This window comes from Leguminivora glycinivorella, chromosome 2 (assembly GCF_023078275.1).
Source record: "Leguminivora glycinivorella isolate SPB_JAAS2020 chromosome 2, LegGlyc_1.1, whole genome shotgun sequence".
In the NCBI taxonomy this organism is placed as follows: Eukaryota; Metazoa; Arthropoda; class Insecta; order Lepidoptera; family Tortricidae; genus Leguminivora; species Leguminivora glycinivorella.
This window is the reverse complement of record NC_062972.1, coordinates 1247600-1271535: the sequence shown is the minus strand read 5'-3', so window position 1 is coordinate 1271535 and position 23936 is coordinate 1247600. Positions and strand designations below refer to the sequence as shown.

Here is a 23936-nt window from a genome sequence, read left to right as displayed (position 1 = left end):
CAGTTATCTAGCTTATAAAATAACATTATTTTAAAACTAAAACACGGTCGTACATATTCAAATTTATGAAGATGCCGACAGGGGCCGACCGCATTTTAGTTACAACTTTAAGTAAGTATGTATCTAAAATTGGAAGTGTTTCCTGATTTGTATTACACACTATTTTGCATACACATACTTAAAGTTTTTAATTATCAAGAAAGCCTTTTGTTTGCCTAAAAGGTTTTCGAAGTAATTGCCATTTGATTCGAAGTATTTTTAGACAAATATTGATGTCGTTTAACTTCCATTTACTGTATTTTAGTAGCATGATAACACACATGTAAACTACTGAATTTTTAGATTAGGATATAAGTAATGCGACAACATCAATTTTAGCAGCCTAAAGTATACAAAATTGAGCTCAGCTCACTCAGACGTGAGCACTATTTGCGGGTTTTCTTAAACTAGCGTCAGGAAAAAAATCATAATTAATTCAGGGAGTAACTTTTCCTTGATGTTAACTACTGATTTTGTAGATAAGAATACGCGCTGTTTAAAACAAGTGCTTTTCTTATCAATAAGTATATACTGAAACTAAAACCGGACGTAGAAAACTACCAATTTTACGATTTTCTACTTTTTGATATTGACGGCCTCTTAAGACCTCAAAAGTCATTATGCAAAGTTTTTTGTTCAGTGTTATTTGACCGTAGCAAAGTTCCCATAAGTCTGACTCGCAAGCTGTTAGGAACATCGTTACTTGCAGTCTATGCAGTTTAAACTGGCTGCAATGACGTAATGGTTTTATTAGATAATTTCAATGGCCGTTCTCAGGCCACTTGGTGCACTTGCTTCTTCGAAATGCAAATATGCATTATGCAGCTATGCATGTGTGCAATTGTTTTAGTTAAAATAAGAATAGTTTATATAATACTAGCTTTTGCCCGCGGCTTCGCTCGCGTTAGAAAGAGACAAAAAGTAGATGTCACTCTCCATCCCTTCAATTATCTCCACTTAAAAAAATCATGATTATTCGTCGCTCCGTTTTGTCGTGAAAGGCAAACAAACAAACACACACACTTTCCTATTTATAATATTAGTATTGATAAAATGTTTGAATGATATTGATCAATATCCTGCGGCTCCACACTAGGCAATAGCTGTTACGTTTCGTATTTCAAATTATTGATTTGAAATAGTTATTCCGGTAACATACCGGGTGTCCCTAAAACGAACGTCAAAATGAAAAAAACATCTGAACGAAAGTCGCAGGTTCGAACCCCGGCTCGCACCAATGAGTTTTTCTGAATTTATGTGCGAAATGTCATTTGATATTTGCCAATCTCTTTTTGGTGAAGGAAAACATCGTGAGGAAACCGGACTAATTTCAATAAGGTCTAGTTTACCCTTCGGGTTGGAAGGTCGGATGGCAGTCCTTTCGTAAAAACTAGGGTCTACGCCAAATCTTAGGGTTAGTTGTTAAAGCGGACCCCAGGCTCCCTTGAGCCATGGCAATGCCGGGAGTTTTTGCATCGTCAGCTAGATTCATATACATATCTCATGATTATGGGACATGAAGGGAATGTACCTTCTCGAAAAATCTTCGAAAAATAAAATAGTCTTCTTTCAGCAAAATACTCTACGATTATTATATGCACTTACCCTTCATGCCTCATAGTCTTGGGACACCCTGTATAGTGCGGTGGGCTTCGTCATTTCGATTTCGAGCACTTTTGAAAACTAAAAAAAAATTTTACACGGTGAGTTATTTGACCATAAAACTGAAAAAAAAAAATGCAAATGCGTTTGTAAGCGAAATTTGGAATAGAAAAGCGAATCTAACGCATGGTGTGCATTAATTTTATTTTAGTAGAGTTTTTGACTCTTTTTTGTAAATGTTTTTGTATGAAAATCCTACCGACTGCGCCATGTACTGTTTTTCATTAAAACTGTTTAAAGTCAAATTGTTGTCATGAAACTGAAAAAAGTAAACTTAAGGCACTGGTCCCACCGCGAGCTAGTAAGCTATGAGATATCGGCTATAAAAACGAACAAAAGATAAGCACTCCTGTGCAAATAAAAGAGACACGGCGATATTGATAGCTCACCGCTGGGCGAGTAACTATAAACATCGCCGTGTCTCTTTTATTTACACGGGAGTGATTATCTTTTGTTCGTTTTTATAGCCGATAGCCCATAGTTTACTAGCTCGCGGTGGGACCAGTGCCTAAATCTAAAGAACTCGATAAGTAGTACAAGTTGCCCGAATACTTATAGGATAAAAATCAAAAGGTTCGCGTTTTCGCTGGAAGGCTGTCAGAGTTTGTAAATATTATTAAAGTAGAAGTCGTTTCGTATTATGTCCCTTGTCCAAATTTGTTTAACGAAGTTGTATAGGTATAATTTGACCTGAAAGCGGCCAGTCTAAGGTTTGTTTATAAGTAAAAGATTGTTTTTTTTTTCAATTTGCTCCTGCCTATAATTTCAATTCATATATATTATGTATTCAAAGTGTAATATTTATTATGTATTCAATTAGTGATATTCGTGTCAATGATTTACTCGCAGCCGGGCTATTATGCTTACAATTTTATCACTTATTTGCATTTATCTTCGCGGATAGAGCATCCGTCACGTTCCGGCAAGTATGTCAGTGGGAGAGTGACAGATGTTTTATCCACGTTGATAAATGATAAAATTGGAAGCATAATACGCCGCTTCGTCGGCTGGACAAAAGAAAATATATTTGGGGATCGGTTTAGCACCAACGCAAAGTCAATCAAATACATTAAATTATATACCTATTTTAATGTAGGGCCAAATACACACCAATCAAATTAAACTTTTGAATAATGACTAATAACTTTTAATGCGCTCCCACCATCGGTGTTCCCAGAAAAATACGATTTCGGTGTCTGTAAAGCAAGAGCAAATAGGCTATTACTGAATCGGCGAGATCCACCTTCTCTGTCTTCACTTTCCATAATTAAAAAAAAGATTTCCGGCAGATTAAAATACGTTTCAAATACCGGTCCAAAATTATCTATTCTTAACATTAGAATGGACATTTACACTGACGTTCGCACGTGTGGTTATTAAATTTATAGTTCGTTGCACTAAATTGTAACTATATTTTATCAACTAGGGAACAAATCAAATTATTTTATTGAATATTTTTGATTTGTTCTTTTTTTGAAGTAGTCACACTACTATATATAAATTATAAATTTAAATAGATATCATACACGAAAGAAAAAACGACAAGGCCCACTGGTGGCCGAGCCGGGAATCGAACCCGGGTCTTCAGCTTACGCGGCTAACGAGTGAGTGAGTGAGTTGGTCAAAAGGCGCCTAGCCTTATCAGAGATAACATACACTAGAGAAATTTCGTCGGGTACCGCGGCGGGCGGGTGGTCTAGTGGTGAAGACGTTAGCCGCGTAAGCTGAAGACCCAGGTTCGATTCCCGGCTCGGCCACCAGTGGGCCTTGTCGTTTTTTCTTTCGTGTATGATATCTATTTAAATTTATATTTTATCAATTAAGGATTAATTGGGTTTAATTTAACCCAAACCGTTTTATTCTGACAAACCCCATTCGGGCGAATTAGGATAAACCCTATTTAGCCTCGAGAGACCTACAATTAATCTAACAAGCCCGTGTTGTTGGATTGTGTGTGTGTGTGTGTGTGTGTGTGTGTGTGTTTTCAGTTGTTGACAGTACTAACTCTTTACAGTTTTGGAAAAAAAACCTTTTTATATGAGGGTTGCGGCTTCGCTCGCCTTAGAAAGAGACAAAATGTAGCCTATGTCACTCTCCATCCCTTCAACTATCTCCACTTAAAAAATCCGCCAATTCGTCGCTTTTTGTCGTGGACGGTGATAAATACAAACAAATGTTGGATTTTTAATATTAATCATAGTATATTTTTAATGTTTGTTATTCGATATCTCCGTCATTTCTGAGTTATTTGTAAACATCTGGATCGTCATTCACTCGTCAAGTACTTACAGATGCGAATGATTATCAGAACTGAACTCGACACTGGGGCGGACAGTATTGCGTTCATCAATGTAATATTAACAGTTTACACCTTAATTCATAAGTTCTGAACGTAATTGCAAGCTAAGTACTGATTAATACTATTGTAATATTAACTATAAATTGTTGAGCAATTGAGAGTTTTTGTTCTCGACGTCATCAGACAAGTAGCAGTGCACTGAAATATCACGCTAGTTGGCGCGTGGTTGATGGACGAAGTGCATAGATGTTCTACTAAAACCCGCATACCAAAGTCACTATAAGTGTGCCGTTCATTATTTCCTCTATGTATTAATAAGTAAAAATGTTAATTGTCTTCAACTTTTGCAAAACAATGTTCGTCCTTAACTCATCTGATAATTTGAAATTGAAGTTTATAACTAGTTAATAGTTACACAGTTCTTTAAAAAAAAACATTGAAATTATGTGATTAAACTACACAACCTTACCCACCCACGTAAAATTATATGACGTACCTACGTTCCAAGGACTTACAGTTTTTAAAATATACACAAAAATCATTAAAATGTCAAATCACAGTATAACATTATACAAAGCTACGTGCACGCCAGTACAAGTACCAAGATTCATTTTTCCTAACATTGTAAAAATAATCGGATAAAACATCAAAAACCCGGAAGAAAATTTGTACTTAGTATTCGTAACCGAGGCTTGCTGTATTGAAGTACCTACTAATATTATGGAATACCTTCCGACGTGACCTTGAACGTTTCCTTTTGATCGCGGCAAGCGGGTCCTTGGGTTCCGTTCTTATGGAACCTGTACTAAAAAATAAAGATACATAACCTTGTACAGTCGAGACTTATGTTTTTATGACTTTCGAGACATACCCGGCCCTACCAGCATGTACTAATAAGAAATGGTTAGCAGTTTGATAATTTTAGGATGTTTAGGCTGCCGTAGTACTAAAAGGGAGGTGAGTGGAACGATGAAAAATATGAAATGTTGACATGCCTTTTTTATACGAAATATGAGTTTCAGGTGAAAACGCAGAACACGTGTCCTTTATTTTTTCCTGTTCTCTAACATATAAAGAGATCAATTATTAATTATCAATATGATTGAACCAATCTCCCTGGAGAAATTAGAGGTTTTTGTCACTTTTCGGAACTTTGTAGGACAATTTCTCCCAACAAGAATGAGTTTGGGTCGCTATAAAAAATGGCTGCTATATTACCATATATAAAAATCAATGAAATCGGAGGGGGACAGTAGGGTACCTTTCTTTTGTTAGTAGTTGTTATTTCACTGGAAACCCAGTTTTTCGGTACTTAGTAAAACGCTCGAGTCAGTTTCTTTGGGTAAGCGAGAATTGCCTTTAAATTTGCTTTGCGATCTGTCTTGTTTGTCGGCTATATAACAAAATAGTACATTACGTATTTCAGCAGACTATACTATTATTAAATTCCTAACACATTTTAGCGGCCAACAGCCTATTTTCCTTAATTTTATGTATTTCCTCAAATTTTGCTGAAAACCGAACAATTGAGGTTACCTAACCTATTTAAATTCATCACGGAACCTAACCACGCTCTCCAATACGACCTTACCCAAGTTTTTGCTTCCCGGTTCCCACTGCGCATGTCACACTCCATCTCTTTCTTTCACACACACACAACATAATATCTCTCTCTCTTGCTCCCACGCAATGTTTTCACCAATAAATTATTAGGTTAGATTAGTAAACTTAGCCGCATCATTTCTCTTGTCGTGTTGTTTAAACGTGAACTCTATTTTTAGTTAGTTTAGGTAAGTTTTCCAATTATAGAAGCGAGCTGTGTTGTGTAAGTTAGTGTCTGTAAGTTGGTAACGTCACGAGTAGTAACTTTTTGTTTCACTCGTTATTTTGATGATATTGTTGTGTTTGGTTGAGTGTAATTTATTACGTAACAGTTTTTATTGAGTTTTGTTTGTAGTTTATTTTGATTGCAAATGTGTTGTAAGCGAAGTTTGGAATATAAAAGCGAATCTAACGCATGGTGTAGAGTAATTTTTATTTTAGTGAGTAGAGTAAAAATATGGCTCTTTTTTCATTTAGTTAGGCTGTAAAAAGTGTATGGAAATCCTACCGACTGCGCCATATACTGTTTTTCATTAAAACTGTTTAAGGTGTCATATTATTGTTATAAGTGTTATAACGCATAAGTACATACAAGTATATGATTTTATATAAAGCCTGACCTTCAATTTCTGAACTTAGTCAACATAAGTTGGCAACAATTTTGACAGCCTAACCAATGCAAATATTATTTTAAACGTCAAACTTAAATTAAATTATGACGTGTACTTAACCTTTGCAGGCGGGACCATCCCCATCGTTGCTAACTTATTTTGGCCCGACTCTTCCTGGGAAACGTAGGTGAGGTAATAAGTGTTCCCAGTGGAGAATTAACAATCTTAGCATCTGTTGAAAGGGTCGAAGAATAATAAAGTCTAGACTGGCCTGTTCTATCGCGAGAATCAAAATATCGTTTAAAAATGTCCAGCTGGCGTATCATGCTGCCAGTTTTATCACTTATCCACGTGGATAAGACATCTGTCACTGTCACACTGACATACTTGCTAAAGCGTGACGGATGCTTTATCCACGTGGATAAGTGATACAATTGTAGCATAATACGTCGGCAGAAATGTTCTTCTTTCGGTCGAAATTTATATTATTAAGGTTACATTCTTACCGCTATAATAAAGAGTACTATCGTACAGTATGGCCACTCCCGCTCCCCGCTGAAAGTGCCGTCCACCCCCTCTCGGTTACCTCACAGTTGCCGCCTGTCAAAAACGCGAACGGTTGACCTGTCATATGTCACTCATACAAGCATAGTACGCGTTCACCTACACGAGCTTAGACTGTGTGCTAGGAACGCGCCTCTTTCATGTAAGTCATTGAATGGAAACATCTTGAAAGTTACTTTTATATTCTAAGTATGCTTTTGAGCTCGACTTTATATAAAATTTGATTATCTTTTGAATTATACAGTAATTAAGTACCTATAAGCTTTAACTTTAATAGCAAAATATTAAAAACGATTACCTGTATTTCGAATATAAAAGAAAAACACTAATTAAACATCAAGAAATCATCCGGGACATCGGAATAAAAGTAATTAATTCCGGGCCGCCATCAAAATACCGGTACTAAGTTTCAATTAGGCTTTTAGATAATTGTGAAAAAAAGAAGGTTCATTTATTCCCACCTGCCTATACTGCGGACCTCCCACGGGCGCGCGGTGTAAGTTGACAGTACTTTGAGTCAATACATTTATCCAGGTTATTCATTTATTCATATTATTTATTGCATGTATGTGTTTAAAATTGGTTTAAACTTTCACGATTATTACACATAATTATTTTTAAAAACCGGGACTCGTTGAAACGTTGGAGGTCAGTTTAATATGTAGTCATACGCGATTAAGTCCTGGTTTTTAAAAATAATTATATTTAAAATTGGTGTTCTTATAAATTAAGTCACAACATGCACCGATCCTGATCCTGGTAAAGCAGCATAAGAACTTACATATTAGATTAGATAGATAGATAAATTCTTTATTCAACCACAAACTTACATGCTATGCAACACAACGAAATAATAAAAAGAAAAAAAAACTTTACATTATACAATAATTAGCACACTTGTTATTTCAACTGAAGTATTGGTTGTGGAATGTGCGTTGTGGTATAGAATAGGCGCTGACTCAGCATACATGCTACGGAAGCCGCAGCGCTGATCTTCCGTCAGAACCTTACAAACTTACTAAGGGAACGACCTAGGGCCCGTTTCTCGAAAGGTACAAGCCTTGTATTACAAGTGTGTTTCCATGACAACCCATACGATTTGACAGTTCGCGCACTTGTAATACAAGGCTTGTACCTTTCGAGAAATGGGCCCCTAGTGCAGCGCAAGTCGATATAATATTTATAGAGTGTACGAGTAGATAATAAATAAGCAAAATATTATCACAAATATAGAGGTATAATGTTCATCAAACGCAATAAGAGTAAGGTAGGTATGTGAACAGAATACCTAGGTATGATATTACAATTATACAATGTTTAGTTATCGGTAACAGAGTTATGGTCATGATGTGGAAATATAAAGGACAAATGGTGAGCGAGATGGGGTTACATTTTAAGAACTTCTTTTGTGAGTTTCTAATAAGTGTTGTCGTAACTTTGTTTTAAAATGAACTTTATTCTTTAGTATTCGTAGTGGTGGAGGTGTGTTATTCCAACATTTTGTAGCGGAGTACTTAAAACTTCCCCTAAAGGCAGCAGTACGGTATTTTTGAGGCTGTAGCATCATAATACGCGGAGCCCTTACCGAGTTTCTTATTTATATACAGTTTAAACAATGACCAGTGTTTATTGAGAGTTCATACGTTTACCACTAATCGGGAGTAGCAAGTAGCTAAAGTATGAATTCGCAAAAACACTTGAGACAATGAGTAAAAAGGCCAGACACACTTACTCCCGTATGGCAACTAACTTTGTGCTTAGTGTTCGTTAATTTTTGTGTGTTAAAAAAAAGATTAAGTATAATGTATATTATTTCCGTGTTACGTGTAAGATTAATGTTCGAAAAGAGGAAAATGTGAAAATTATATTTGTTCAATAAATTTATCCATACTATACGAGTTAAAACTGAACTGAATTTATATCTTTTCGTCCGTTATACATGTGTTTGTATGTGAAGTTTGAGTCTGTTTACTATACGCATGATAAGCCTTAATTTTCACGACTACGTGTGACAGTTTACAGTTACAGTCAAACTACATAAATACGCTTACATAATGAATAATCTTTAAAAATAAATCAGCTGTCAAAAAAACCAGAAGTACATACAGTTATTACTAGCACCATATAGGACAAATTCAAGTATTTAAAATTAAAATTCAATTCAATAAAAAAAGTAAAATTTTTAAAGTAGGAACCTGGGAACCTAAATAGTATTGTAATTTATTAATAGTGTTGTAATTATGGTTATCAAATATGAATGCTTTCACTTGATGTACTGTACTGCTTTCCTATTATACTGTGCCTCATAAAGAGTAGGTATTTCAATACCTTTTCGCGGAAGCCTCCCCGAGGGATCATTTCTCACCACCCGCGTTTTGTTTAATGTTTCACGGCATCTATTTCGCGCTCACTTCGGGTAATATGGACAATCTTTTGAGGTACTTATCTATTTTGAACTCTTAAAATCGTATAGGTGGATACTATGTCATGTTAAGACGCTACAGGAGCGAAAATGCTAAAATGGAAAGGAGCAGCCCCCCTCTCAATTTAGGAATTTTAGTTAAATATACTAGTGTTATTAACTAGATTTATCGAAAAAAAAAATGTCCACACAGACCAACCAGTTAAAAGATATTGCGGAAAAATCTTTAAAATCGATGTTCCGCTCTTGACTGTTTCCTCCAACAAAACTTATGAATAACAATGAACCAATCTGTGTCGGATCGTTTAGTTTTTTTGGCTAATCGTTACCAATTTTGAATAGCACACCTTTTTTTGGGCCATAATCAATAAGGCCGTTTTTGGAAATTTGCCCCTGTTCGCCCTTGGCTAGGAACATTTTCAATCGTTGCGCCTCTTCAAATGTACGCAACGTGGGTGAAGTATAGTCGAATTAGTATAAAAGGTAGGATGGCGGTAATCCATATTAAATCCGCAGTCTAATTACAGGCTATCCTTTAATCCTGGCTGATCGTCATAATTACGCTAGTGATGCGACAAGCGGGCAAAACGGAACATCGATATATCGATGAAAAACAAGTGGGACATTTTATATTAATTTATCAAACATTAAATTATAGAATACTATTCCATCGACAGGGCGCTCATCCACATACCTTGCAACCTAAATGGTCGCGTACCGTGCCGTTTTTAGTTGAATTTGATCCGAGGTATTCCCGAAGAATACGAGCCGTGGTCATATGCCACTTATGTACTTACCTTAAAGTTTATAATTGTGGCATACGACCACGGTTATCTTCGGAATCTCTGCAAGTATTTATAAAATTTACAAACTTATTATAACATTGAATTTATGTATTGAAAAGAATACACAGCTGTGAATTTCATGCATGATAATTTCATAAAACAATTCTATCTTATTTCATACTTTTTAAAACACATTTTATAGTAGTCGGGTTTTAGTTTTTGAACTTATTTTTTATTCGATAAATCTAGTTAATAACACTTGTATATTTAACTAACATTCCCAAGTTGAAAGGGGGGCTCCTTTCCCTTTTAGCATTTTCGCTGCCGTATCCTCTTAATTGATATCCTACATAATATTTTTACAAGTAGTGTGATATGTCACGTTAATAACTGCGTTTCAAGTAAAAATAAAGTGGAGGTAGACCTCCGTGAGCTCGGCGTCGGCGAAAGCTGCTCGCGCTAATACATAAGAGCGATAGAGATAGATATCTACGAGCGTTTCGTTTCGTGAGCGTTTGTGCCATTCGGCTACGCACCCTGGTGCGATACCGCTCATGACCAAGCAAGTGGCGTGCTCTTGTGTTGGAGGCCAAAACTCATTTTGGGATATCGCGCCAGCCAAGTAAGTAATAGTATGGGGCATCACTAATTTCGCCCACAGCGGTACTTCAACAAAACGAGCTGTCTTTCATGTGATTCATTTAAATCTGAGAATTACTCGTGAAGAAAACTTTTAAGAGTTTCCAGTTATTCGCTTTATTAGAGGTTGTGAACTATAACTTTTTTTAAATCTGCGAACACCCAGTATACTGCGCTCCATCGCCCGCTGACAAACCTTGAGTTTGGACTTTAAAGCCTCCGTTAACGACCACGTTTGAGCACCATAGGTTAGGATAGGCAGGATACACATGTCAATGAGTTTGCGCTTGAGACACAGGGGAAGGTCACCCTTTAATAGCGCTTTCATGGACCAGAAGCTCTTCCAGGCGTTTTCGATGCGTCTATTGACTTCTAGAGTTTGCCTGTTTTCGAAGGATGCTATCTGGCCCAAGTAAATGTACTCATCGACATATTGTATATCCTGCCCATCTACCGTGACCACATCTTTTGCTCCGTTAGTCATCAACTTGGTTTTCGCTCTATTCATTGTGAGTCCAACTTCAAGGCTCGCAGTGCTGAGATCTTGTAGCATGCGTTGTAGTTGAGGTGCCGTGTGGGAGAAAAGGACAATATCGTCTGCAAAACGTAGGTTAGTTAGCCTTTTGTTACCGACAACAATGCCCAACTCCTCCCACGAGACCGCCAGCTTTTTAAATATCTCCTCTAGGCAACTGGTGAACAGTTTAGGAGACAGAGGTTCTCCTTGTTTAACGCCTTTATCTATTGTAAATCTAATACCAGGTGTGTGTAATTTAATGCTGGCTGTACTGTTACTATAAATTGTCGTAACGAGCTCAACATACTTGGGATCTATACCCTGATTCTGCATGGCGGAAAATATAGCGGAGTGTTTAACGCTGTCAAATGCTTTGCTATAATCTACGAAAGCAAGATATAGAGGTACGTTGAACTCGTTAGACTTTTCTATTAACTGATTTAATGTATGGAGGTGGTCTGTTGTGGAGAAACTAGGCCGAAATCCAGCTTGCTCGGGTGGTGACAGCTTGTGCGTGCGTAGCCGAATGGCACAAACGCTCGCGAAATGAAACGCTCGTAGATATATATCTATCGCTCTTGCGTATTGGCGCGACAGAGCTAGACTACCTTTCGCGGCGTTTCGTTTTCCAGAAGGGGCCAGGGCCAGGCCCCGTAGCCGAATGGCATTTCTACGACGCGAAACGCCACAGAAATGTAGTCTGGCTCTCTCACGTCAATACGCAAGAGCGATAGAGATAGATAGCTACGAAAGAAATATTATCGTGAGCGTTTCGTATAGCGTTTGTGCATTCGGCTACGCACACTGGACGGATCTAGTATTAAGTACTTTTTATTTGATCGCTTGTGGCAAAACATAGGTAGGAAAAGTACGGTCCTTCAAAATCTTGTGTGATACGGCCTTCCTCATAAAATTCCTGCAAATTTTGGCCCGGACTGAAATAAGGATTCCCACCATTGACTTATAGAAACCTAACTACGAAATAAAACATTTGGAAAAACCCCCGACATAGTGAACCGATTATCATAAAACATAGCTAAGAACACTCCCGACTAACTCAGCTTTCAAACAAAAAAAACGAAATTTAAATCGGTTCATCCGTTCGGGAGCTACGATGCCACAAACAGACACACACACAGATAGACAGACAGACAGGTCGCAAACACCCCGTCGTTTTTGCGTCGGGGTTTAAAAATAGAAACTAAAGTAGAACCTGCCCATTTTCCTTCTTTTCAATTAGAGTATTTCCCTTGACGCGATAAATCTTGAGGCGCAAATATCGTATGACTTGCGGAACTTGCGTCTACCCTCATCTATCAGAGGTTATGTTGGGATCCATATTTCACTGCTGATGGACGGGGTCCAAATTAAATAGGAAAGAATATTTTGTTTTGTTTATATTAGGAAACGGAGTACAGTTAATACTACAAGGATTTACCAAATTAATAATGAATAATAATATTTATAATATATTAGAAGCTAAGTTCATAGGTTAATTGTTAAGTTATATTGTTTCTGTAAATTTGTTATTTATTTTTTAATTTAATTTTAATGTAATTTTGACGATTCGAAAAAGGTTGTAAAATCCTACTTGAATAAACGATATCTTATCTTATCTTATCTTATACAGTGTGGAAAGTAATGTAATGAGGTTCACCGTAGGTACGAAACCCGGAGTGCGCGAGCCGGAAAACTACCCCTTGTACTTTCAAACTCACTAAATCGAAAAAGCTCGTTCATGTCATGGGTCGCAAGGTTTATAATGAGATGGGTTTATTGGTAGATTTGATATTCCTATTTTAGAAATAAATTTGTATTATTTTAGTTACTTATATTATATTGAATTTGACATTGAATTTTGTGATACTTAAGTAATGAATAATTAGTGTTAAGGTGACTAGTATATAAGCGCTTTGGTTAACACTGTAATGCTTATGTATGCTAAAATAAATGAAATGAAATGAAATAATTATCTTCCGAGTGAAGTTGTCGCGGCTCCTAGTGCGTCATTTTTTTAAATTAAATTGAAAAACTGGCTTGTCGAGCAGGCCTTCTATAACTACAAGGAGTTTTTTATAATAAGATAATTTTATTGTACTTTCATTATACTGTTGTATTTTATGTTATTGTACATAAGTGTGAATGTTATTTGACATGTAATCTGATTTTACCAATATATGATTATGAAAGTTAAGTCGAGCTCTGGAGGGACTCTAGGTACATTAAATGCTTAAAGCCTCCGCCACACATAAAGCGTTTTGATAGCGTAGCGGAATGCACGTTCGTTAGTTCCCGCCGGCGTCCGCTGGGTGCAACGCCAGCGTCCGTCCGGCGCACCGCTATAATTGCGCTCCGCTAACGCTCCGCCTACGCTCTCAAAACGCGCATGTGTAGTCGAGCTTGAAGCTGGCTCATTTTACTTAAAGGACATTATTTTATTTTTGAAAAGCTTTTCACATTGTATAAACGGGACACATGGCGAACAGTTGGCCTGCGCGATTTCAGTAGATAATGTACAAATAAAAATAAAAATAACAAGAGAAAAGATTATGTATTTTATTAAAATCAATCAACGATCAGGCCCCGTAGCCGAATGGCATTTCTCCGACGCCAAACGAAAGCGATACGCCGCTGGCTCTGTCGCGCCAATACGCAAGCGCGATAGAGATAGATATCTACTAGCGCTTCGTTTCGTGAGCGTTTCGTGAGCGATTGTGCCATTCGGCTAGCCACCCTGATCGGAGAAATGCCATTCGGCTACGGGGCCAGATCTTTTATTAAAATGACACGTCAGATTGTTTTCCTTTTTATTTCATGTTTAAAAGACTTAGTATAGTATAATATAATAATATTAATCTCTCCGAGGATATCCCAAGATCGTTTTAACAGACGTTGGATCTTGTACTAATTTATGTGAGACTTTAAAAGTCCAAATAATTGTAAAATTATCGAAACATACAATACAACAATTACATCGAAATCTAGCCAAAGCCTTTGTTAAACATCTACTTTCCCAACCATATATCTTCATCCTCAATATATTCATATTCATATGATGACGCATCACAATATTCCGCCTATCCATCACATGTTATGTGAACCGCCATATATCATGACGGAGCCGGAATGAAACCGAACGAGGCCTTTCGATGACTTGTAGGGCTCTGCAAAAGCGAGAAAGAGAAGAGCTATCGGCGAAACGAACAAAAGATAGACGGTCCCGTGTAAATAACCTCAATAGGCTACTTGGCCCTTTTTGAAAGTTTGGCTTATATGATTGAGTACTGTCCAATTAACCGAATTAAAATATTACCATATTTATTTTCATTATTAAGTTAGGCTGTTTATAATATGAATAAAAAAGTAAAATACAAAAACACATACAAAACAATATAAAAACATATAAACATATTATAAAAAACCTAACCTAGGGTGCCGCCAGCAGCGGGGCAGGGCCCAAGCTGCCGGTGGTTAGGGCTGCAGAGAGAGGAACCGTCGAACTATCCGCGCTGTGTCCAAGATCACCGCCTTTTGCATCTGGCCCTTGATCCAGCCACCTAGCGAGAGTCTCTTAAGATGTTGGTCGAGACTCTTCGCTATGAGACCGTTCGCTGAAACGACTATCGGAACAATGATCGTTGAATCAACATCCCACATGAGCCAAGTCTATTACCATATTTTATTATTGCTTAAAAACAGCAAAAAATATTTTTAAAGTATACTTTTAGGTAATCAGGCGAAAACAACACAGTCATGTTAATCTATAGATTTTCTGTGCATCAGGTCATTCTACTCGAAAACAACATCTGACTTTTTAAGTATGAAGGCATAAAGTTCAATATGTCAGTGATTGTTTTGGTATGCAGTAAGGTTCGAATTCGATGACGTCACTTCATCGCTGACAGCGTTTTCGGTGGCCAAATTAAATAAAAAATTACACACATTTTTAATCGAAAATACGTAGTCATCATACACTTTTAATACCCAAAATCTATAAATACCTATTGTTGTTTTATGTCAAAAACTACAGAAGACAATCATTTATTGTGCCAAATTCGATAATAGCTCGGCCACACATGCGCGTTTTGATAGCGGTAGCGGAGCGTCAGCGTAGCGCAACGATAGCGTTGCGCCCAGCGGACGCCGGCGGGAACTAACGAGCGCGGATTGCGAGCGGAATGCGCGCGGATTGCGAGCGGAACGCCCTGGCGTTCCGCAGGCGCACCGCTATCATTGCGCTCCGCTAACGCTACGCTATCAAAACGCTTTATGTGTGGCGGAGGCTTAAGAGTCTAGTAGCCTATACAAAACTTAAATTTAAAAAAAACCCCGACATAGTGGACCGATTTTATCAAACATGGCTTAGAACAGTCCCGACTAATTCAGCTTTCAAACAAAAAAAACAACGAAATTTAAATCGGTTCATTCGTTCGGGAGCTGCGATACCTACCACAGACAGACAGACGGATAAACACGTCAAACTTATAACACCCCCGTCGTTTTACTCGCTTTTGGTGGGACTGGTGCCTAAGTAATTTGGAAGCCTTCATAATGTTGTTTAGGACTTTGTGATCGTTGATTTAGGTGTATACTTAACTTATCAATTTTGGGGGTTGTTTATCTGGCTTTAATTTAAAATGTGTAGCAAGAATTACAGTCCTATTTTACTGTTTAAATTTCCGTATTTTTGCCTTATTTTACTCAAGAAAACTCATTTGTACTCGTATTCATCAGAGAGAGCTCGTAATCCTTAGGATTAGGATTTTTGATCAATGGCTATTCTAGACGTATAATTGCGTTTTACTCTCCAATTTTTGTAGAAATCATTTCCATTTCCTTTTTTCCCTTTACTTTTTTTTGCATTAGGTGCCAAAAGTGCAGGATCGAGTCTACTGCCCATACTTCGTCTCCGGGTAAGTAATTCTCTCTAAAACTTCGGCAGAATTCTGGTGCCTTCGTACAGAGGTTTGTTATTATTTTAATTTTATTTTAATAGTAACTAGAATAAATATCAAAGAGTCTAAGGGGAAAACGTTGATATTGAAGTATCTATTTTTGTTATATGAGGGCCTGCAATCGACTAATATCTCCGTTTTACCTACATATATATATTTTTTTTTTATACTACGTCGGTGGCAAACAAGTATACATCTACAATTTATATTTTCTTACCATTACCTTGTAGTTATAATTACGGAGCGCTGGTGGCCTAGCGGTAAGAGCGTGCGACTTTCGATCCGGAGGTCGCGGGTTTGAACCCCGGCTCTTACCAATGAGTTTTTCGGAACTTATGTGCGAAATGTCATTTGATATTTGCCAGTCGCTTTTCGGTGAAGGAAAACATCGTGAGGAAACCGGACTAATTCCAATAAGGCTTAGTTACCCTTCGGGTTGGAAGGTCAGATGGCAGTCGCTTCCGTAAAACTAGTGCCTACGCCAAATCTTGGAATTAGTTGTCAGAGCGGACCCCAGGCTCCCATGAGCCGTGGCAAATGCCGGGATAACGCAAGGAGGATAATGACCTCGTAGTTTTATAATTACAATTCTTCTTCTTCTACAGTCGTTCTCTCAATGCTGAGGATCATGACATGCCATTCTATATAATTACAATTCACCAGATTTCTAACTATCACTACATAAAAAAAGAAAAAACGGAAAACAAAAGACTCTCACCGTTTTCTCCTTTGACTCTCCTATCAAGCTTACCGTATAAAAAACCAACATGTTCCTATTCCAGATGTCCCGCTAACATGGTACTGGTCGTCGCGCACGCTCGTGCCGTGCACGCTGCCTGCGCCGGCGCCGCCGCTGCGCAGGCCTCCCCCTCTGCGCGGGGAGGACCCCCCCAGCCCGTACTCTTGGAGGCGAGATGGGGCCAATGACACGCACAAGTAAGACTTTTCTGTCTACTTTTTAAAGACTTTACTACTAGCTTTACATGCTGGATGCGCAAATCGCCTCCCCCACTGGCGTGGGAATGACACCTCCCCAAACCCGACACCTAGCGGTGAAAAGGAGTTAACGACTCTCATAAGTAAGACACATCCATAAAACAAACTCAGACCAAACCCTAACTCTGCGTAGAGTAAACCCCCAGCCCCTATTTGTGAAGGAACTCTTTTGGCTGCTTTGGTCACCTCGAAAGATGTGTGATTCCATGGCTTGTATAAATTTGGATTCGTCCTGCAGATCATCTTACGCCGTGGCTTGCGTGGGCGACGGTCGCGCGATGGTCGCGCGACGGCGATGCGACGCATACGAAATCAAACGATATGGAAGTATGAGACGCGACCTTCGCCCACGCAAGACACGGCGTTACATGTCGTTAGTAGAGTGGAGATAGATCTCGTACTCCAACACAAGAAAACTGGAGCAAGTTGACATTTTCTTGTGTTGGATGCAGTCTCGGTTTAGTTCAAAGCGTCAGCTAAGAATACAGGGACTTTACCAGTGCTATATTGTTACAGAATCCTAGCCAACGGCACGCTAGACATTCGCAAGCGTGAAGGAGCCGATGGCGTGTACCAGTGTACCGCTGCGCTGCGCCGCGGCGCGTGCTAGGTTACCCTGTTCGGTTGAAAACTGCCCGTGAGTACCTGCCTTTATTTGTCATCTGTTAAGTCTGTTTTACACATACATACATACATACATACAATCACGCCTGTATCCCATAAAGGGGTAGGCAGAACACATGAAACTACTAAAGCTTCAGTGCCACTCTTGGCAAATAAGGGGTTGAAAGAAAACGAAACTGTGACATTGCAGTGACAAGTTGCCAGCCTCTCGCCTACGCCACAATGTTAACACTGTTTAACACAGGCACCTATTATTAGGACAGCAGAATACCGTGCTGAATGGAGAGCTTTGGTGCGAAAAATAACGACTTCATGTGGTCGCAACCCTCAGCCATGAGGAACCGAGGAGATGTACCTATAGTTGTAAGATAAGGTAGAAGATTGGAGCGGTTTTGATAAGGGGTAAGATAGAGATGAAGCGAGTATGCCATGAGCAGGGCCCGTAACTTTCATGCCGATGACATAAATTTGACGTCACGCTGCATATAGGGTGATTCAAGAGTTTTATTTAATAATTAATCATTATTCATCAATCATTTTAATCATGACTTCAAAACGAATCTATTCATACGTGAAATAATTAACACTTACTTGATACGTGAATAGTAAATTAAATGATTTGTTTATTTTTCATACATACATTTCATTAAATAGTTTTGTTACCATATTTCAATAAATTATTAAAACAAAACAATTAATTAATTAATCGTTTCCTTTTCGTTTCACGTTTTTGGAGTCATTTGTACATGATTAAATTGATTAATGAATAATGATTAATTATTACAATAAAACTATTTGAATCATCCTATATGCAACGTGACATCAAATTGATGTCATCGGCATGAAAGTTACGGGCCCTGGCGATGAGCTATCGGCGTTAGAACAAAAGATAGTCACTCCTGTGTAAATAAAAGAGCTGCATCAGACGCATACTGCCCCAAAGTCGCAAAATGTCGTAAACGCATAATACCCCAAACTCAAAATGCCATAAACGCGATGATAACGCGAGCGAGTTATACTTACGCCGTGGCTTGCGTGGGCGACGGTCGCGCGATGGTCGCGCGACGGCGATGCGACGCATGCGGAATCAAACCTTATCGATATGGAAGTATGAGACGCGACGGCAACGGTCGCGCGACCGTCGCCCACGCAAGACACGGCGTTAGTTCGTCGCTGAGCGATGAACTACGATCAATCTTGTCGCGCCATTCTCTAATAAATAGTAAATATAAGACATGGAATGGAAATAAAATTATTTTATTTCATAGGTAGCACAGGGAAATGTGTATTTTTTCCAAATCTTGACAGATTTCTTAGAATATTTTTGCGAATGTCAGACAATTATGGGTTAGAAACGACTTCTAAGAATTTATTCAAACCGAGATGGTTATAATTCATCTTTTTAGGGTTCCGTAGTCAACTAGGAACCCTTATAGTTTCGCCATGTCTGTCTGTCCGTCCGTCCGTCCGTCCGTCCGTCCGTCCGTCCGTCCGCGGATAATCTCAGTAACCGTTAGCACTAGAAAGCTAAAATTTGGTACCAATATGTATATTAATCACGCCAACAAAGTTCAAAAATAAAAAATGGAAAAAAATGTTTTATTAGGGTACCCCCCCTACATGTAAAGTGGGGGCTGATTTTTTTTTCATTCCAACCCCAACATGTGATATACTGTTGGATAGGTATTTAAAAATGAATAAGGGTTTACTAAGATCGTTTTTTGATAATATTAATATTTTCGGAAATAATCGCTCCTAAAGGAAAAAAAAGTGCGTCCCCCCCTCTAACTTTTGAACCATATTATGTTTAAAAAATATGAAAAAAATCACAAAAGTAGAACTTTATAAAGACTTTCTAGGAAAATTGTTTTGAACTTGATAGGTTCAGTAGTTTTTGAGAAAAATACGGAAAACTACGGAACCCTACACTGAGCGTGCCCGACACGCTCTTGGCCGGTTTTTTAATAAATATTATCTCCTATCATCGAATAAACCTGAATATCTGTCTATCTAATATCTTTAAACGAGCTATTGTTGTATATTTATTTATTTATGTATACCGGCTATCTCGGAAACAGCTCTAAGGGGGTAAAAATGGTAAAATACTGCCAATTTTGTTTTGTTTTGTCAAAAATTACTACGGGTATCCTAAATATACGTATTGTATATAGGTATTCTTTAAATATATACCTAATTGTTTTATTTATGAGAACCTAAGTAAATGGGTTGACATTAGTTTCGCCTGCTGTCTCAGGAAGGATAAATACCTACCTAAAGTATACTCTGAAGTCCTCAAACATAAATAATTTAGGAAAAGATTTCAAAAGTAAGGATAGAGAATTCATATAATTTCGATTGAACATTCTCGTTTGATGCACCTTGGTGGAACTATACGACGCGGTTGGCTTTTGAGTTTGCATCATGATTGGTCGCATAGACTGCATCCTGAGCTGTTGGACACAGCTGTACTGGTGACCTAGCGGAAATGACAATCATTGACGCCAGATGTCGATATAAACGCAGTCTGGCACTTTCGCGCCAATACAGAAAAGCGATAGTGATAGGTATCTACTAACCATATTATCGTAAGAGTTTGTGTATTTGGCTACGTTCCCAGCGTGCGTATCCGAATGCACAAACGCTCACGATAATATCTCTTTCGTAGCTATTTATGTCTATTGTTCTTGCATATTGGCGCGACAGAGCTAGACTACATTTCTGTCGGCGTCTGGCGTCACAGAAATGCCATTCGGCTAGCAGGTATTACTTCTAGTATGGGTAGGTTTGCCACGTCCTTACTATGTAGTATATAAGTCAATGTCCTGGGTTATTTCCGATTCGTAAACAAGTTTTTCTATTTTGTCCCGGTTTGTCTTATAAATGGATTCAATTCGCGTCTGTTTTGTTTCAATTTGCGTCGTTGTTAACTATATTTGTTTACTGGGTATTTTTTGTCGCAAGAAATGCGCGCGTGGAAAAATAAGATATTTCTATTCTGTTTCATGTTTTATTACAATTTTTTTCCTTAGGCTACATTATTTGTATACCTATGTAATGATGAGTAATATATTTGGTTCAATAAATAATTCTATTATATTCTATATCACTAGTGAGCTTATAAACTAACGGTAATTCAATGTTACGGCAACATAATACCTACATAGAAAGAAGCGCTTGGCATCCGTTAGCTCGTTGGGTGGACGACATCCGCAAAATTGCGGGTCACAACTGGATGAGAATAGCTCAGGACCGGGATACATGGCGTACTAGAAGAGAGGCCTATGCTCAGCAGTGGGCGATAAAGGGCTGACATGAGGATGACGATGATACATAGAAAACATCCATCTCAGGAACAAGATATCTGTGCTCGTCACACAAATACATGCCCTTGCCAGGATACGAACATAGGACTTCAGCTTAGCAGGCAGGGTCACTATTACAATATTATGTGAAATAATACACAACCTGCCTGTGTGGTGACGGGTTAAGAATTTCACCACCCCCTTTCTTCCCGTGGGTGTCGTAGAAGGCGACTGTGGGTTTGGCTTAAATTGTGGCGTAGGCGAGATGCTGGCAACCTGTCACTGCAATGTCACAGTTTCGTTTTCTTTCAATCCCTTATTTGCCAAGAGTGGCACTGAAGCTTTGGTAGTTCATGTGCTCTGCCTACCCCTTTATGGGATACAGGCGTGATTGTATGTATGTAATACACAACCTAATGCATTTTATACATATAATTCATGATACTCGAATGAATATTGCCATGCCAAGCCTAGTGCGTGAGTGAAATATTGAGAAGGCTTTCCACAAAGAAAATGACTTTTTTTCACCGCAAAACTCAATTTTATTTCTCCGTATCCTGTTATAGGTTCGTGGGATAACTCATAAATTGGGCGTAATGTTGGAAGCTTTTCAGAGGGCCTTTTGACACGTGTTCTGTGACTAGAATGATAAGATACGGAGGGTAGAGTTAAAGCAGCTTTTTGATCAAACATTTGTAGTTATAATTAATCATCCAGCCTCAGGAACAAATATCCGTGATCGTCACACAAATAAGTGAGTCGCATAACTTCAAACCTGGGTAAATCCATTTTGCTTTAAGGTTGAATATATAAAAAATATAATATGATCTGAAAGATAATCAACCTTATATCAGAATGGATTTACCCAGTTTTGAAGTTAAGCGACACAAGTATATGCCCTTAGCGGGATTCGAACCCAAGATATCGCGAATCAGCAGGCAGGGTCACTACCGACTGAGCCAAACTGGTCGTCACGTTTTACTAAACACACTCACATATTTACTTGTTAGCGTTGATCAATATCACAACTTCAAAATAATGTAACACTTTAAGTTCTCGCGCTTTGTACACATATTTAAAGTCACACACGTCACGTGGACGTGGGACGTCAGTCTTCCGCGACCACGGCCAGTGCAACCTGGCCGAAACGTTGGGAAAAAAGGTAAAAATAATGTTAATTAATCGCGTTCGACCTGTGTGTGACTTTAAATATGTGTTCAAAATAATGCCTCTAATTTATAACAAGGGCTTTTAAAAAGATAAAAATGCTGAGTTGTTCCACGTACCGAGTTTTCACAAATTTTCCTCACAAATGGATCGTTGTCAGATGAGACATGAACATGAAAAGCTACAGGTGTATCCATCCCAAAGAGATGGCCGTTTCCTGTCCGCCATATTGAAATTTTTGTTCCTACGCTTTGCGTAAATTGATCGTCAGCCATTATTACAGGTGTTTGTCTTATCGAAAAATGTTATATTTAATGAGATTTTGAGTATTTAATGAGATCTTATTTCTAAAAATACATTAAAATGAAAAAAGAATAAGTAAGTAAATAATGATTGTTCATTGACAAGTAATTTGCTGATGGTTGGTAATAAATCACGTACTTTATTTTCTAGTAAATCAAAGTGACAATTTCTTTATTCATATAATAAATCTACAAACGTACGTAGTTCAAAATATGCATAAGATACGCAAACATTTGGAAGTATATGGATTTTCGATTCACTTAGAAGTTTAGTCAAATACACTATTATAAATAAACTAGCTTTTGTCCGTGGCTTCGCTCGCATTAAATTCGAAAATTGGAATACTCCATACAAACTTCCACCCCCGTTTTAGGAGAGTAGAGGGTTAGAAAGAGACAAAAAGTAGCCTATCTCACTCTCCATCCTATCAACTATCTCCACCTAAAAAATCACGTCAATTCATCTCTCCGTTTTGCCGTGAAAGATGGACAAATAAACAGACACACACACTTTCCCATTTATAATATTAGTATATTATGGATGGTAAGTACTTTGTCTGTAATAGACCTCAAGGTTCAATTTATTTTCAACCCCAATACGCGTAGGTTTCGTTATTATTGAATCTGCTGCGAATAGGAAATATAATACGCAACAAATCAAATTATATTTTATAATATATTTCGATGTAACTACTTCAACATCTATTTAAGATTACAATATTCAAATTACAATATAACTTGAAACGTTCCAAACAATATGGAATTCCCCGAATCAATGTATCTCATCCAAGTTGCCGGCGCCTCCAGGGGCGCTTGTTATTGAGGGTCAATAGCTGACTAGGAACTTTCATTACTTAGTTTAAATATGCCGGCAGATGGCGCTGTACTGGGAGCGACGATTTCTACATCGCGCTAATGACATGTTTTTGGGATCGTATATAACGGCCTAGCCACGACAATGGTCTAAGGCGGCGAGCGGGGCGGCTGGGCTGCGCGGGAAACGCGCGCGGGCGCTAGCCATGCCACGTACTTTTAGAAGCGGCGGCTGGGCCTAGGAGCGGCTCATATTTAAAAACATGTTTTTGACTGTTGAATATGACTCTAAGTGCATAGAATGCTTTAATTAGTCAATTACATGGAATTTATTTTATGGCTAGTTAAATGATACTTAATATAAATAAACACTTAAAAAAAAATTAAGAGTAAATACGAATAAATACTATACAAAAATATGTTTGAAAACATTATTACATACTACATACGCGAAAGTACAATTCAATTTTCATTAAATAAAGGTTTCGGGTTCAAGACGCTCATAAGAGAATTTCTGTCTCATTTAAGATGCCGTCGCCTCCAGGGGCACTGTTACCTATTGGTTTATTGTTCAACTATCTCGTGGTTGAGTTGAGGGTATTGGGTGGGAATGCCGACTTCATCCATACTAATATTA

The 23936-nt window shown here is 38.1% G+C and overlaps 1 protein-coding gene across 1 annotated transcript in view; it reads left to right on the top strand.

The window, feature by feature from the left end:
- LOC125239906 overlaps positions 1 to 23936 on the top strand; it is a 179030-nt gene that overhangs the window by 124825 nt on the left and 30269 nt on the right. The window contains exons 2-3 of the mRNA XM_048147677.1: positions 16878 to 17031; positions 17608 to 17728. Coding sequence (XP_048003634.1) covers positions 16878 to 17031; positions 17608 to 17701 — 248 coding nt within the window. The 3' untranslated portion in view covers positions 17702 to 17728. The remainder of the gene's footprint in view (positions 1 to 16877; positions 17032 to 17607; positions 17729 to 23936) is intronic.